General features: G+C 39.8%; 1 protein-coding gene and 1 long non-coding RNA gene across 3 annotated transcripts in view; one reads left to right on the forward strand and one right to left on the reverse strand.

Moving 5' to 3' along the window:
• Positions 1-7,706, reverse strand: part of PLSCR1 (phospholipid scramblase 1) — a 36,291-nt gene extending 28,585 nt beyond the window's left edge. For both annotated transcript variants that reach the window (XM_047875772.1, XM_047875771.1), the window contains exons 1-2: positions 7,567-7,706; positions 2,312-2,337 (exon numbers count right to left, since the gene is read on the reverse strand). In XM_047875772.1, the coding sequence (XP_047731728.1) occupies positions 2,312-2,324 (13 nt within the window). In that variant the 5' untranslated portion in view covers positions 2,325-2,337; positions 7,567-7,706. The remainder of the gene's footprint in view (positions 1-2,311; positions 2,338-7,566) is intronic.
• Positions 7,707-8,050: 344 nt separating this feature from the next.
• Positions 8,051-16,528, forward strand: part of LOC125175322 (uncharacterized) — a 75,634-nt gene continuing 67,156 nt past the window's right edge. Inside the window, exons 1-2 of the long non-coding RNA XR_007155752.1 lie at positions 8,051-8,218; positions 13,439-13,693. This is a non-coding gene — a long non-coding RNA (uncharacterized LOC125175322). The remainder of the gene's footprint in view (positions 8,219-13,438; positions 13,694-16,528) is intronic.

A 16,528-nucleotide genomic window follows, 5' to 3' on the forward strand; every position in this document is an offset into this window, starting at 1 on the left:
CATCCAGGGGTCCCAAAGAATTATTTTCAAAATATTTAAAATAGTGCATATATTTCAATATTGAATATCCTTTTTATGCTTACTCTGCAATTACCCAATAAGGTTGAATTTCCAATAAGGAATTCAAGAATATCCAATACCAATAAGAATACCCAATAAGGAACTTCCTAGTCTCTGACTGGTTTTGCCCAATAAAATCATAACTGACTGAATAACAATAAAATACCACATTAAACGTTGAATATTCTTAATATATGTACAAATGGTTGAACCTCCTAGTCCTTCATATTTGTGTTTCCTAGTCACTCATTTAGCAGCCGCCCCAGCCAGACAATAAATACTTGTTGGCCATCTCCTGTATTGCCTCTGAGCTAAGCTCTGAGGCTATCCTGGCCCTGTCTTCATAGAACTTAAGGTCTAGTGGACACTACATTTGTCCCACGTCCTCCTCTGGCTCATTATGGCTTGCTAACTATAAACCCAAAATAGTTTCTTATTGAATGATGAGCACATGGCATCAATACAGAAGAAAAAGTTAGTCAAACTTTCCATTTGATACACTGTCTACACACTTCTTTATCATAGGCCTTCAAAGACTACTCAACTCATGTGGTTTCAGCGGGAAAGCTGGGTTGTGAGCCAGCCTTCTCCTTCACGCAATCAACTTCATGATCAACTTCAGCAGACTGGAGTCCACAGAGCTGGTGCATATTCCGGTAACAGAACCCTCTACTTTCATCAGGGCTTTTCCCTAAACAGTTGCCGCAACGTACCCTGACTGATTGCAGATCTCTCAAATACCACAAAAGTCATTCCATCCCGACCATTCCCTTGTTTGTTGGCTTCAAGTGAGTGGCCGAGTTCCTAGTTCTCCAGCTCTCAAGGCTTTGCCCACCGCTGCCACTCCCCACCTGAGCTGGAAACAACCGGATCACGCTTAACAGATCTCAAGGAAAACACTGCAAGTCTGACTAACATACCTACTCTTAAATGATAGGTCACATTTTGGCACCTCTAGGTACCAGTGTTTGAACAATAGTAAATACATATACATATCTAGGAGCTGACAGATTCAAGAAATTAGAAGCTCATAATCTCTGGGGTTTTGGTTCCAGAGTGTTAATCCTGGTTTTAGGAATTTCAGCAGGAATTCATACAGAGGGAAAATAAGCAAATAAGCAAGTGGTCAAATATACCAAAGATCATATGAATTATGAATGGATTTCTGCATTTGTGAAATGGAACTTAAAATAATTTATAGATACCATAGGACTGTCACATTAATATAAAGATATTTTATTTTTACTTCTGTATGTATTTATATACATGTATACATTTAATTCCTATTTATGCACATACACACAGATATACAAACAATTATGCATATGAAGATGAAGAGTTAAAAGGTGACTATGATGGTGGCAAAAAGAATCTTTCTATGGTGATCTGAAGCATCCTAATGCTTGTAGCAGATAGAAAGTGTAATACTATATCAATTTACATTTAAGAAGCCTTGAGTTTTGTAAGTAAAATTAAATTCATATAGCAAACATTAAGAGATCATGAAGCTTCATGAAGGAAAGCTGAGGTTTCTAGTCCTAAAGAGTATCTAATACAGCTAGTAAGGCTGACATTATGGTGAGAGATAAACATGTCTTCAGTATCTAAACAAAAGTAAACAATGTAAATCTTCTCATAAAACAGGATTTTTTTTTTCATATTTTCCCCCATATGCATTGCTTTTCTCTTCAGAACTTTAGATTAAAAAAAACAAAAACAAAGTCTTTTATTATATGCTTGGTCGATATCCATTTTATTTAGAATTTTCTTGATAGGAAAAAAGCCAGAACGTAATCATTGGTATTTATTAAACCTGTTCATGTGTGGATGTTATGAAATATATAGCAGGGATATATCCAAAGATTTTGTTACAATGATCTGACATATTAAATTTATTATCTGGTTAATTTGAGTTGAATGATGTTTATGTATATAAAATGCACACAAAAAGGGGAAAACTGACCTAAATGGAATATAGTATAAATTATATAACATATTTCCCAGTAAGACTAAAATTCCTTAGGCTTATCTAAGGTTTTATTTTTACAGGAAAAACTAGCAGTAGTGGATATATGTGTACATTGTCTTTACAGTAAAAAAAAAAAAAAAATGACCTAGACTTCGGGTTCTGGAGGCATAAACAAAGTAAATTACATCCTTTCAGAAACTGAATACAGCATCATATAAGACAAAGAACATATTAACAACAGATTTAACATTATAAAAGGAAGTCAACACTTAAATTACTTACTTTGCTTTTCCATGATTTATAGAGTTCTGAAAAAGAAGACCTGATATTACTACATTGTCTACAAATTTATAGGTCAAATATGACTGTTGTAACAAGATATTATGAAACTATACGTACACATAGGATATTCCTCTATTCATCTAGTCTACCAGAATCTGGTTATTTAAACCCTTTGCTCTTGACCCCATCCCCTGTTGATGTGATTCTGAGTATGACTTAAGAAGTTGTGAGTCACCCCAGGATGGTGGATGTTTTCCACAAACCTTTGCGGGGAGAAGGTCCTATAAGGCAGAAAGCTGAGAGGAAAACGTTGTAAGCCTAAGACCCCACCTTGTAACCAAGTCAAAAACTGAAGCCTTCCAGTCTACACAAAGGAGGCTGGGCTCTAAGTTCACCAGGACAGACAGATGGGTTAGCTATCAGACCACACTAATGCAAATATCTCTGGATTCCAGATTCTATGGATAAGTTCTGCCCATCTTGAACAGCAAATGTGAAAAGGCCTGACTCTTTGTTATGTTACAAGATATACTTTTAGCCAGAAAATCCACTCTCAGGGGTTGTCATAGTTGTAGCACCATCACAATCCAACCAAAACTTTGTGTTAGGTTATTTCTATACAAAATAATAATTAAAAAACCCCAAAAAACCATTGTACTCGGCACTTCTGATGAGGTTTTTGGGGTGACAGTGGGGTTTGTGGGATCCGGAACTGACAGCCAAGAAAGAATTCTTGGAGATGTTTTTGGTGCAAAAAGGTGATTTTATTAAATAAAGCACGGGGACAGGACCCGTGGGCAGGAAGAGCTGCCCTGGGACTTTGAGGAGAGACTGGCTATATAATAGGGAGTTGGGGGGGTGGTAAAGTCCAGGGAAAGTTTCCAGTGAGATTTGCATATGCTAAAGAAGACTCCCAGGATAGTGGAGGCCTAACTGTTGTCAAGCTAAGGTTGTTTTCCCTCTAGCAAATCATTAGCCTTAAGACAGTAGGGACTTCCTGGAGAAACAGTTTACTTGGCCAGACTCAAGTATTTGTCAATGGGCTGCAGGTTACAAGGAAATTTAGTTCTATCTGCCATTTCCTTCTGTTTTTGTCTTCCACAGCACTATGGAGGGGTGATACTGAGGCTCCAGGAAACGAGGTCCATCGGTTTCTGGAGATTGGGCTATTGATATTTGTAAAATATTTGTAAATAGTTGGGAGACTCAGGTACTGGGCACAATGATCTCTATCAGTTAACCATTTCTTTTTCCCCTTTCTTTTGTTCTTGGGCAGCCAGGAGTGCCTGAGGAGTATCACATGGATTCCCCCCCCCGGGTGGGGGTGGGTTGCAGCCTGTCAGTTTGCCTTAGGCTCCCTCACCACTTCTGCCTTCCAGTTCCTTGATTCTTTTCCCCCTGATCTCTCCACTTTAAATCCCAACCCCCTTGATGCCTGTTAATTGCAATTAACTCATAAGGCAAAACCTCTTGCCCAGAGATCCCAGGAAGTGAAACTGAACAGACTCTAAAGCAGAGCTTATTTGTCCCTATTTGCTCTTTTCTTTCCAATTTGGTTACATTATTTTGAGTCTTAAAATGGCACATGTGTGAGAATAAGTCCCTAATGGCAAAACTACTGCAGAACATAATCTGGATCCTCTCTTTGCTGTAGGTTTTAGAATTTTTGCAGTTAAATAATATCTCAAGCACAAAACGTGGCATGTCATAAGTTCTCGTACAAAATGTTAAGTGAGTTGTAGTCACCTGTGTGCCAGGTAGAATAAAGCACTTGTGGAATAAAGATGATGCCACAACACCCTGTCCGCTCCTGTTTGCTGTTTTGAAGATCTTTTGATTTTCTCAAACTTAAGGGTCTATTAACAAGAGGTAATGTCACTCAGTTTTCGAAATGACTAGGCTGAGTCCTGGGTGATTTCATTAATTAATTAACATGATAACTTTTAAATAATGTTTTCCACTACTCTTTTTGTTTTAAATTTATTTTAAGTAGGCTCCACACCCAATGTGGGGCTTGAACTCACAACCCTGAGATCAAGAGTCACAGGCTCTACCAACTGAGCCAGCCAGGTATACCCCTGCCTTCCACTACTCTTAATAAGAAACAAATCCTAGAAAATTTTCCAAGAAAAAGAACATCATATTCATCCTGTACTAAAAAAAAGTCTCTAAGAAAGTCATATATGTTGTACCACTGGAATCTTAATTACTTCAAGACAAATATATAGTTTCAAATTATAATCTGATTACTATACACTCATCCCTAACTCTGCTAAATGAGAGTTTCTGAGATTTAACACATCATATACTATATACAAGTAAGTACATCTCTGGTAAAAATTATTCTATTAGACACCATAAGACCTGATGCAATTTGAAGTGGGGTTCATATGCAAATGGCTAAGAAAGAATTCCTGAGACATGTTTGGTGCAAAAATATGATGTTATTAAAGCACAGGGTCAGAACCTGTGGGCAGAAGAGCTGCTCTGCGACTGTGAGGAGTGAGTGATAATGTATTTGAAGGTTTGTGGAGGAGGGGACATAAAGTTAGTTTCTAAGAAATTTCTGTATGCTGAAAGCAGGGTCTTACAGGACGAAGATTTAGCTACTGTCAAGATAAGGTTGCTTCTAGTTTTTAATGGAATGTAAACATGAAGGCCTTAGGCAGCCGTAAATTCCTACGGAATGTTACAGACTGCAGGTCTCTGGTATCACTGGGCTTCAAGCTGTAAGGGGATTTAATTTAAACTACATTTTTTTGCCTTTGTTTTCCTTATCAAGACCCATTGCTGCTCTGGGCTATTTGAAAATGATAAATCTCTTCCATCAGGCATAAGGAGAAATGATGCCGGTGACATTAGTCATGGTTCCACAGTTCACAGGACAGTGACATTCTTGACCCATCTATCTCTTGGGGTCCTGGAATTTCTATCTTATTGCTTTCCAAAAAAGTTATTGATGTAAAATCTGGAACCCAAGGGAAGCATCCATAATTTTGGAAGTTCCTAAGACTCCTATGCCTATATACTAGGCATAAACTAGATTTGGATTCTTTATCCACATTTACTTCTTAATTAAGAACAAACCACTTAAATATTTTTCTGAGTCCTAAGAGGCAGACACATGTTCTTAATTATTTTAGGAAAACGTTACTGCTCTAATGACAATGGTAGAAATCTATATCCCTAAACTTCCTTTGAATCTGAGAGCCAAAGGTAGTCTAAAATCCACCAGGCCATGGGTTGGAGGGTTGAGACAGGTAGTTAGGCATTATACACAGAGGGAACTGTACAAGTCCTGTGGCTACAGGGAGCTTGACTTATTCAAGGAAATGAAAGACTTGTGGATTATAAAAAAAAAAAAAAAAAAAAAAAAAGATAATCAGACATGAGAATAGAGAGGTATATGGGACACAGTTTGTACCCATTTAATGTCTCTCTATCTGCATTCTATGCTCTCAAAGACCAGAATATGGCCTGTCTTGTCCAGGACAAGAGACTTAACTGCTGCTTGTTGACTGAACAATATGTGCACAGTATGATTTCACTCCTTTTGTTCATAAAGAACAGCTCCCTTACTAATGGGAAGGCTGCTGAATCTCTGACCCAGCCACTTATTTTACATGCCACTTTTCGGTTTTTTTTAATATATTAAATATAATTTATTATCAAATTGGTTTCCATACAACACCCAGTGCTCATCCCAACAGGTGCCCTCCTAATGCCCATCACTCACTTTCCCCTCTCCCTCACCCCTCATCAACCCTCAGTTTGTTCTCAGTATTTAAGAGTCTCTTACGGTTTGCCTCCCTCCCTCTCCATAAGGTTTTTTTCCCTTCCCCTCCCCCATGGTCTTCTGTTAAGTTTCTCAGGATCCACATATGAGCGGAAACATCTGGTATCTGTCTTTCTCTGCCTTATTTCACTTAGCATAACACCCTCTAGTTCCATCCACGTTGCTGCAAATGGCCAGATTTCATTCTTTCTCATTGCCAAGTAGTATTCCATTGTATATATAAACCACATCTTCTTTATCCAGTCCTCAGTTGATGGACATTTAAGCTCTTTCCATAATTCGGCTATTGTTGAAAGTGCTGCTATAAACATTGTGGTACAAGTGGTCCTATTCATCAGCACTCCTGTATCCCTTGGGTAAATTCCTAGCAGTGCTATGGCTGGGTCATGGGTAGATCTATTTTTAATTTTTTTAGGAACCTCCACACTGTTTCCCAGAGCATACATGCCACTTTTTGTATCCACTGCAGAAATCCACTCGTTTCCCTTTTCATTTTAAAAAAGGGAAAGATGAGTAAACCATATTTCTCAAATTGCTCAACTAGGAGAAACAATGCCACCAGTTCCTGGAACTGAGAAGCGGCCATTCCAAGATTTACTGGAATAACCCTAGAAATAAAACCATGTGGGAACCAGATTCATGAGTTTAGAAGCAGGGATTCTGTCAAGTATCAAAAATAATAAAAGCTAACCTTACCGAGTACTCTTGGGGCTAGCACAGCTCCCACAGCTTTACACTAATACACGCCATACTGTAACTCTTGTAACTCTTTTTTGACCATCGCACAATTTCAGAGATGAGGCCAGGAGAGCACAAGGATGAAGAAACTGGTTCAGAGTCCACAGCAATTAAGTAGTAGAGGTAGGATTCAAATCAGGCAGGTGGACTCCTGAACTAATTAATGGTCTTAGCTTCTATGCTATAAACCAGCTCTATCTTTCCAATTCGTCTGGTGTTCCAGAGGGACTAGCACAGGTTTAGGGTACACCATACTCCTGAGGAATACATACGGTTCTATGACAGCTACGAGGCCCCACTAATCATCTCTTCTAATCCTCCCAGCGCGACAGCGGACACCCACAGTCCTGGTTCTTGCCGGGTTCTTCAGCGCGGCCAAGAGGTGGGCAGTGGTAGTAAAGGGGCGCTGAGCACGCAAGGCAGTTTCAGGCAAGAAACACCTTACCAGTGGTGCCGGGTGGTGGGGCCTGGGGGCCAACTGGGGCCACTCGCGAGTCGCAGCTCCGTTTCCGGGGGTCGCTTCCCCGGGACTCTACCCCCCCCCCCCACCCCCGCGCCCGCCTCCTCTACTCAGCTCACCCCGCACAAACACAGCTGGCCGGACCCCGCGCCCCGCCCCCGCTAGCGGCCCCCAGCGCCGCGCAACCGGCCCCGGGAACCCACGCGAGTCCGGCGCCCGGTGCGCCCGCGGGGCCGAGGGGCGAGAAAGGCGCCCGCCCACCTGGGGCTGCAGGTGCTCCGCGCTGCCGAGAACCTCCGAGGTGCGGACACGCTCTCGGTTTCGTTTCCCGGATCCTAGGTACACAAAAGGGCTCTCCCACCGGCGCGCCCGCGTCGCTGCCGGAGGGCGTGAGAGCTGCAGGCCCCCGCCCCCTTCCTCGCTCCCCGCAGAGATTCCGAAGTCAGTTCAGCGGGGAGGGCAACGGAGAGCTAACTAACTGGGAGGTGGCCGCCCGCTCCGACACGTAAAGTCCTCCGCAGGGGAGTGGCTGCCGTGGGGGTGCTGTAGTGGGCGCCAAACCGTAGGGAACTTCCGTTTCTCGGCTCTCAACCTGCATCACTTGCATTTCTGTTACTTTCAAAGTTTGTGAGCAGCGCTGGCCCCGGGGACCAATGAGGACGGGTCCGGCGTGTTTGTCTCGACGGGGCTTTTTCTCTGTAGCTTCCTGACTCTTTGTCTCTCTCCCAAGGTCTCTGTGTCTCATTGTCTCACCCTCTCCGTTTTTCCCTTTCTCTGCCTCCCTCTCTCCTCTGCCCTCCCCCCCCCCCCCCAACGCCATTAACAACTTTTAACAATCACAGCGACTAGACGTGTTTAGACTGTTGAATTTTTCTTCACCGCCGCCCGACCGGCAAACAGACTCAGTAAACAGGTATTTGTTGAGCTGAGCTAAAGGATCCATTGAGTTTTTTTTTTCATGAAATTATTTTATTTACAAAAGGAACCTGTGATCTTCCACACAATAAAGATGAGTGTGGAGAAAAGGTGAAGCATACTTTCTCCACCTCCCCTCCCCATTTCTTCCCCTGACTCTGTTGACAGATACTTGAAGGATTGCCAAGACACCTCCTTGGAGGAAGGAAGAGGGTACTGGAAGGGAGGGGACTAGAAAGCGAAATTGAGAAAAAAAGTAAGAAAGGAGGGAGGAAACCAGCTGCTTGAGTTTGAATCCCTTCTCCTCTCTGTGACTGTGCAAATTAGAATCTCTGTGCTTCTTTTTTAATCTGTAAAATGAGGGTATTTTATCTATCTCATAAGATTTTTATGAGGATTAAGGAAGTTAAAATACGCAAAAAGTTTAAGTGATGCCTATCATAGAGTAAGCACTCAATAAATATCATTAATCTACCACTGTTCTTCTGCCAATAAAGTTTTACCACCTCTCCACTTCCTGAATATCAACTCTAAATGTTTGCTATTCTAATTGGCAAGTATGACCTTGTTATTGTTTTTGTTAATTCTGACTGTTGGCGATATTCAGTAATCATTCAGAGGGTTACTGAACATTTTAACATTTTATTCTGGGTTATGTCTGACATTTAATACAGAGTTTTCTGTCAGATCTGGATTGTTTATTTTTGAGACAGAGAGAGAAAGAGCATGAACGGGGGAGGGTCAGACAGAGAGGGAGACAAAGAAACGGAAGCAGGCTCCAGGCTCTGAGCGGTCAGCATAGAGCCCGACGCGGGCCTCTAACTCATGGACCGTGAGATCATAAACTGAGCCAAAGTCAGACGCTTAACTGACTGAGCCCCCGGGCGCCCCAGATTGGGATATTTTTTGCACTTGCTGATTTGTTGTGCTCTTTACATTTTGTGGACTGAATCCCTCATTTAACAGAGGCCTACTTACTGGGTCTCTGGGTTATAATCTTATTTAAAGTTGCTTTCACAGCTCTTTCATTTTTAAATCATCTTTTACTGTGTTTTTTACTTTTCACCTCTGGGCTTTCTCTCTTATTTTCAAAAGCCTACTGTATGTTAGGACATCCAATATGATTCCTTCCTTACACCTGTTTATTCCTAATTGCCAAGAAGTTAGAATTTTCTAGTTACCTTATTATATATAGTTGTATTGTGGTCCATGAATATACTATGAATAGTTTTAATCATTTGAAATTTTTTGAGACTTGCATTATGGCCCTTCAGTACATAGCCAATTTTTGTACACACTTTATAAATACTTGAAAAATAGGTATACTCTTCAGTTGTTGAGCATGGTATTGTATTTTTTTGTGTTAGGGCAATTTCTTTTAAAATTTATTTTTTTAATGTTTATTCATTTTTGAAAGACAGAGAGAGATGGAGCACAGCAGGGGTGGGTCAGAGAGAGAGGGGAACACAGAATCTGAAGCAGGCTCCAGGCTCTGAGCTGTCAGCACAGAGCCTGATGTGGGGCTTGAACCCACCAACCGTGAGATCATGACCTGTGAGATCATGACCTGAGCCAAAGTCAGACGCTTAACTGACGGTCCCACCCAGGTGCCCCATGTGTTAGGTCAATTTCTTAATTATGCTGTTACCTTAGCTGATACTTTGTTTGTTTATTCTACCAATTATTCAGAGGAATATTAAAATTTCTCATTAGAATGATAGACTTGTTTATTACTTCTTGTTTTGACTTTTTTGCTTATAGTTTTTGGTTTGTGATTAAGCAAAAACTAAAAGGAGTTCTATTATCCTGGTGAATTGAACCTTTATCAATAATGAAGTGATCTTTATTTCTAGTGATGCTTTTCCTTCAAAGTCCATTTTGTCTGAAATCCACGCTCTTATTGTAAGTTAAGGAGTTTACAATGATACTTCGATCGATCGATCCATCCATCCATCCATCCATCCATCCATCTTTTTGTGCATCCATCTTGGTGCACAACTGGCACCAAGGCCCAGAGGGTAAGTTTTCTCTGTGCCCTTCCCTCCTACATGGTGGAGTTTACTTCTCTTTCATATTACAAGGTGGTAATTCTATGAGCAGAGATTTTAGTGGGGGGTCTTCTCTTAACTTTTCCTTCTTGATGGGCCAAAATTTATCTTTGGTTTTAACACTTTTATGGGAGTCAAAGTAGATGCCCAAAGTCTCCAGTGCTTGCAGAAGCTTCTCCTTAAGATTTAGCTTCCTGACTGCTGAACTTCTGCTGTAGATGGGGCAGGAAAACTATAGAGATCTAGTAGATAACACTTTCAATGTTATTTTTCAACCTTTCCACCTTGATGAATATTATTTTTGAATCCCTAGATATTTCCATTCTGTTTTAAACAGAAGTCTCCTGTATCTTGCTTAGGGTGGTACGTACCATTTCCATATTCAATCCATGGGGTAGGTGAATAGGCTTCTTAATTCAGGCTTTCAAGCATTCCTCCCTTTAATTTCTAATTTTAAACTTTATCCTCTCTTTATTTGTCATCACTAAGTGCTCTGTCTCTCTGGGAGTCTGTGGAGGTAAATTGAATCTCAATTATTCTTACACATTTTATAACTTCTTATGTCTTACAAAATAGTTACCACATCTGACTCATCTAATTTCTCAAATTTGTTGAAATCTTATTCCGCCTGTACATTATTACCTTTTTGTAACCCTTGTGGTTTTTACATCTTTTGTGTTTTTTTATTTTGTTTTGTCTTGACTGTTTTCTATTTAGTTTTATTATGATCTCCAAAAAAGAGTACCATCTTTAATTAGAAAATATTTAGGTAGGGTATAAACTGTTAGTGGCCTACCCAAAACTTAGTATTTTCTTTTAAAGGGTAAAATAGTGGTTCTCAAATTTTAGCATGCAACCAAACTACCTGAAATTCTCCTTAAAACTCAACTTGTGAAGCTCCACCCTCAGTTTTTCTGAATCAGTAAGGCAATAATGGACCTGGAGGGAATCCTACTTTTGTAAGGTATTGGAGAACAATGTGTTTATGGAAGGAGGGTCCTAAAGCAAAAGATGCTTTTTCATTACTAGAAAATCAGCTTCTTTCCTTATGATTGGTTTGCATGTGGGCATATAACACAGATTTGGCTAAGGAAAAATCTTCTAGAGGACTTCTAGAAATCTGCTTTCTGCTTACTTGTATGAATGTATATATGTGTATGTGTGCATATATATATTTACACACATACACATACATGTAGGCAAACATATACATGTATACACACACATACATATAGGTATGTATATGCCTCCTTCTCTATATATGGCAATGATATGTGGAATTGTCTTGAGACTGTGAGGACAGGTCTTGATGATGATAGAATCAAATTGTGGAAAGAGCTCAAGAACTTGATGACACTGAAGAATTACAGCACTTATCATGGACTTACATAGTTCCAGACGACTTGTTCTGTGAAGGTTAGCTGGTGGTTATGGACTCTCCAAGGACATTTATATTTGTTTTCTGTTCAGTTTCATACTCAAAATAAGCAAGCTTCTTTATTGTTGTTCTCTTATGCATGGTGGTGTGTAGGATTTTTTAATTTTACACCTCGGTTGTATCTCTTAGTGTTTCAGGCTTTTTGTTTAAGCTATTTAGGGTTATTTTCAGTCAAAAGCATTGTACCCTTGAGAATCTTGAAGGTATTCTTTCCAAAACTCTCTTTATTGCTCTTAATCTCTGTTTTCTTGTCCAGGCTAACTGCTGTAGATATTAGCTCTAAGAGTCCCACAGCCCCAAGGTAGAATTGATGTAGTAGGGCTTCATGGAAACAGCATGAGAATGTTGTGAAATCTGGGTGCCTTAAGTTTATTTGTGTAGGACAGAATTTTCTATGTTGAAATATTAACCTTAGCAAAGATTTTTAACTTTCCAATTAGATTATCAAACGCAAATTCTTTAGTCATCAACATTGGTCCATATTATTTGGGAGTACTGCTGGTGGCATTATCAACCTCCAACTCCAAACTTCAATGACATACCAGAAAGCTTGTTTTTTTTTTTTTTTTCTTTTTGCATGATGTAACAACCAATGGAGGTGTTCCTATGCTGGGGTAGGAGCTCTGCTTTACAGCATGGCCCAAGGACCCAGGCTAATGGACGCACTGACATCTTTAGTACATAGCTTCCATGATTTTTCTGGGCTTTGACACTGAGTCTGCAGAGAGGAGAAAGGAGAAGTTGGTTGCATAGGGGAGGTTTTTATGGGCCAGACCTGGAATTGACACACATCATTTCTGGTAACATTTCCTTGGCTGAGCTCAGTTGTACGGCCACACTGGACTGCAAAGCAAGCTGGGAGATGCTATCTGGTGTCTTCCCAGAAATATAAAGAAATAATTTATTATTAAGCAAGAGATTTTTAGATTTTTATATCATCTTCTACAGGTTTTTCTGAAGATAAAAACAAACCAAAAGCTCCTCTTTTAACAAACTATCTATTGCCAGATGTATGATCACAACTGTTTATAAAATCTGAAGTTCTGTTACTTTACCAATAATATTTTCAGAAATTTGTCAGTGTGCCTGGGTGACTCAGTCGGTTCAGTGTCCGACTCTTGGTTTTGGCTCAGGTTATGTTTCATGGTTTGTGTGTTCGGGCCCCATGGCAGGCTCTGTGCTAACAGCTCAGAGCCCGCTTGGAATTCTTTCTCCCTCTCACTCTGACCCTCCCCTCCTCATTCTCTCTCTCTCTCTCTCAAATAAATAAATAAATAAATATGAAAAAAAAAAAAATAAAGTTGTACCAAGAATTGCTCCAAATAAGTCAAGTGTCATTTTCGATACTCATAGTTTTCCAGTCCCACTGAGAGGAGAAATGGTCATTTTTAAAGTAAAAACGTATATAACTGAGTCTATCAAGACTTTCCAAGCACCTGTTACAACAGGAAAATAAAGAATGTATAGAGAGGATATTCACCCAGAAATAAGAATTCTGTGATGGCTTTCTCTATAAAAAGATTTTTCAGCTAGATTTTGAAAGAAGACTAGAAAATAGCCATAAGCAAAAAGCAGCAGCATATGCAAAGTGAGGACATATATCTTTCAGAAATACAAGTGGTTGAGTATGCTGCAGTGTAAGCGGGGGCAAGATAGGGACTTGAACTTTTGATGTTGAGGCAAAGACAATGACCTGTTCGCCAAAATTTGTGTTTTCTTTTTCTTGGTATAGAATTGCTGCTGAGAAGCGGTCACCTAACATGTGGCAATATGGCAAAATTTTAGCCAATAGAATGTGAAAAGGAACAAAGCCAAGGTTCTTAGGAAGTAGGTGAACCTTCACCGTGCTCTTTCCCTCCCATTGACCTGATGCAGAAGATGATGAGACCCTATGAAATGGTGGAGCTACAAAACAGAAGGATCCTGTGGCCCTGAAACACCATGTGAATAAAAGCTGCCCACAGACTAGAAACTCCAACCTTGATAAGTAAGTAAGAAATAGCCTTAAATTGAAAAAAGCCATTGAAATTTGTTACAATAGTTATGATGATCTAAACCCATCAGTCCTGGAGAAGGTAAGCAGCAAGCCACAGGGAGAAGTTCATACACTATGCTAAAGAGATGGTGTTTGATGTTGGAGGGTGGATTGATGCCATAATTTTAAGTATGAAAAGGACACTATTAGGTTCTTGCTTTAGAAAAACTAAATTAGTGTCAAGAATGATTTGTAGGATGGGAAAACCAAAGGAGAGCATTTTAGTGACAATTCCAGACACAAGATAATACAATATTGAAAAATATAGTGAAGTGTGTTCAGTGAAATTGGAAGGAAGGGGATGTACTCCAGGGATAGAAAGAAAGAAAGAAAGAAAGAAAGAAAGAAAGAAAGAAAGAAAAAGAAAGAAAGAAAGAAAGAAAAAGGGAATAGGTTTTGCTTGGTGACCAATTTTGGGTAGGGAAAGGGGACAGAATTATTTTAAGAATGTTTTCATCTTGAACAACTGAATGAATGGTAATGCACACATATAAACAGGGATCACAGAATAAGATTAGGATAGAGTCCGGTTAAATTAGTTGAGTTTAAGATGCCTATGGGACAAAGGGCAGACAACTGGTAGATTGTTAAAATATTCCTACTTACCTGTTGAGAGAAACAGAAATATGCACAATAATCAAATTTTCAAAACAGGTAGACTCCCATCATTGAAACTTTGCAGCATGAGGAATGGGTCAGATATGGAAATAAGAGACACCAGTATTTAGAGATCATGGGCTCTTTATCTGTTGCCAAAACAAAAACAAAAACAAAAACCAGGAATGGCAAACAAGGATGTGTAAAAAAAAAAGAAGTGTGATAGTTCTGGGGCACTTGGGTGGCTCAGTCGGTTAAGTGTCCAACTTGGTTTTGGCTCAGGTCACCATCTCCTGGTTTGGTAAGTTCGAGCCCCGTGTCGGGCTCTGCGCTGACAGTACAGAGCCTGCTTGGGATTCTCTGTCTCACCCACTGTCTGCCCCTCCTCTACTCACGCTGTCTTTGTCTCCCTCAAAATAAATAAATAAATTTAAAGAAAAAAAAAAGTGTGGTATTTCTAAAATTGAGGTGGGAGAGACTTTTAATGAAGTAATCTCTGGTGTCAAAATCTGCAGGAAGGAAAAGGAGTTGCAGCTGTGGTGCCGAGTGCTGTATGTAGGTAAAACATCATGTTCTTTTGCTTATATCCAATGACCGGAAGAAGTGCTCACACATAACTTCTGGTTAAACACAATGCCTAATTTATTACGCCTTCCACTTCCCCAGTTCTAGTAGGAAAGGGTGGTCACTGAACAGAAAACATATCCCATAATCTCATACCACAGTCTGAAGCCTAGTAGGTGGATATAACCACAGTGGAAAGAAAGTAGGATCTCACTCTATTTCAGGTCCCTCTAATGTACTAGTTCCCATTCCTTTTCAGGCAGGAGACAGAGACACAGAGTGGGGTGGGGGTGGGGATCCTGTGTTCAGTCGGCAGAGTGAGATTAACCAATGCTGCTTTATCCGGTTGTCCTGGCAGGGTTACAGGGCTAAATTTTTTCACGAGTTATACCAGTTGTAGCTATGGTCTATCAGTCACCATCTGATAAGCTTATCTCTTTCAGTTCTTCACTTTGCAAATATCAGTTTTCACTTACCCAAAATCCAAACCAACAAAACAGAACAAAATGGTTGAATTTAGGGCCTAAAGGTTTCCACTTATTTAGCCAATATCAAATGACTGTATAAAGGGAGAATTATTCAAAATCTATAAAGAACTTATCAAACTCAACACCCAAAAAACAAAGAATCCAGTGAAGAAATGGGCAAAAGACATGAATAGACACTTCTCCAAGGAAGACATCCAGATGGCCAACAAACACATGAAAAAATGCTCAACATCATTCATCATCAGGGAAATACAAATCAAAACTACCACGAGATACCACCTTACACCTGTCAGAATGGCTAACATTAACAACTCAGGCAACAACAGATGTTGGCGAGGATGCAGAGAAAGAGGATCTCTTTTGTATTGGTGGTGGGAATGCAAGCTGGTGCAGCCACTCTAGAAAACACTCAAAAAACTAAAAATAGAACTACCCTACAACCCAGCAATTGCACTACTAGGCATTTATCCTCGGGATACAGGTGTGCTGTTTCAAAGGGACACATGCACCCCCATGTTTATAGCAGCACTATCAACAATAGCCAAAGTATGGAAAGAGCCCAAATGTCCATTGATGGATGAATGGATAAAGATGCGGTATATATATATACTATGGAGTATTACTCGACAAACAAAAAGAATGAAATCTTGGCATTTGTAACTACATGCATGGAACTGGAGGGTATCATGCTATGTGAAATCGGTCAGTCAGAGAAAGACAAATATCAAATGACTTCACTCATATGAAGACGTTAAGAGACAAAACAGATGAACATAAGGGAAGGGAAACAAAAATAATATGAAAACGGGGAGGGGGACAAAACAGAAGAGACTCATAAATATGGAGAACAAACTGAGGGCTACTGGAGGGGTTGTGGGAGGGGAGATGGGCTAAATGGGTAAGGGGCACTAAGGATCTACTCCTGAAATCATCGTTGCACTATATACTAAGTTGGATGTAGATTAAATAAATAAATAAATAAATAAATAAATAAATAAATAAATTTAAAAAGATAAAGGGAGAATTATAAGGTTTAGAAAAAAAGGCCAAAAAATCTAAGCACAGAAGCTATTTTTTAAATATACATTTGTTTTGGCTTTCAGTTAATTAATAGTTTTCATGAAGTCTATCAATGAAA

The sequence above is a fragment of the Prionailurus viverrinus genome, chromosome C2, assembly GCF_022837055.1.
Source record: "Prionailurus viverrinus isolate Anna chromosome C2, UM_Priviv_1.0, whole genome shotgun sequence".
In the NCBI taxonomy this organism is placed as follows: Eukaryota; Metazoa; Chordata; class Mammalia; order Carnivora; family Felidae; genus Prionailurus; species Prionailurus viverrinus.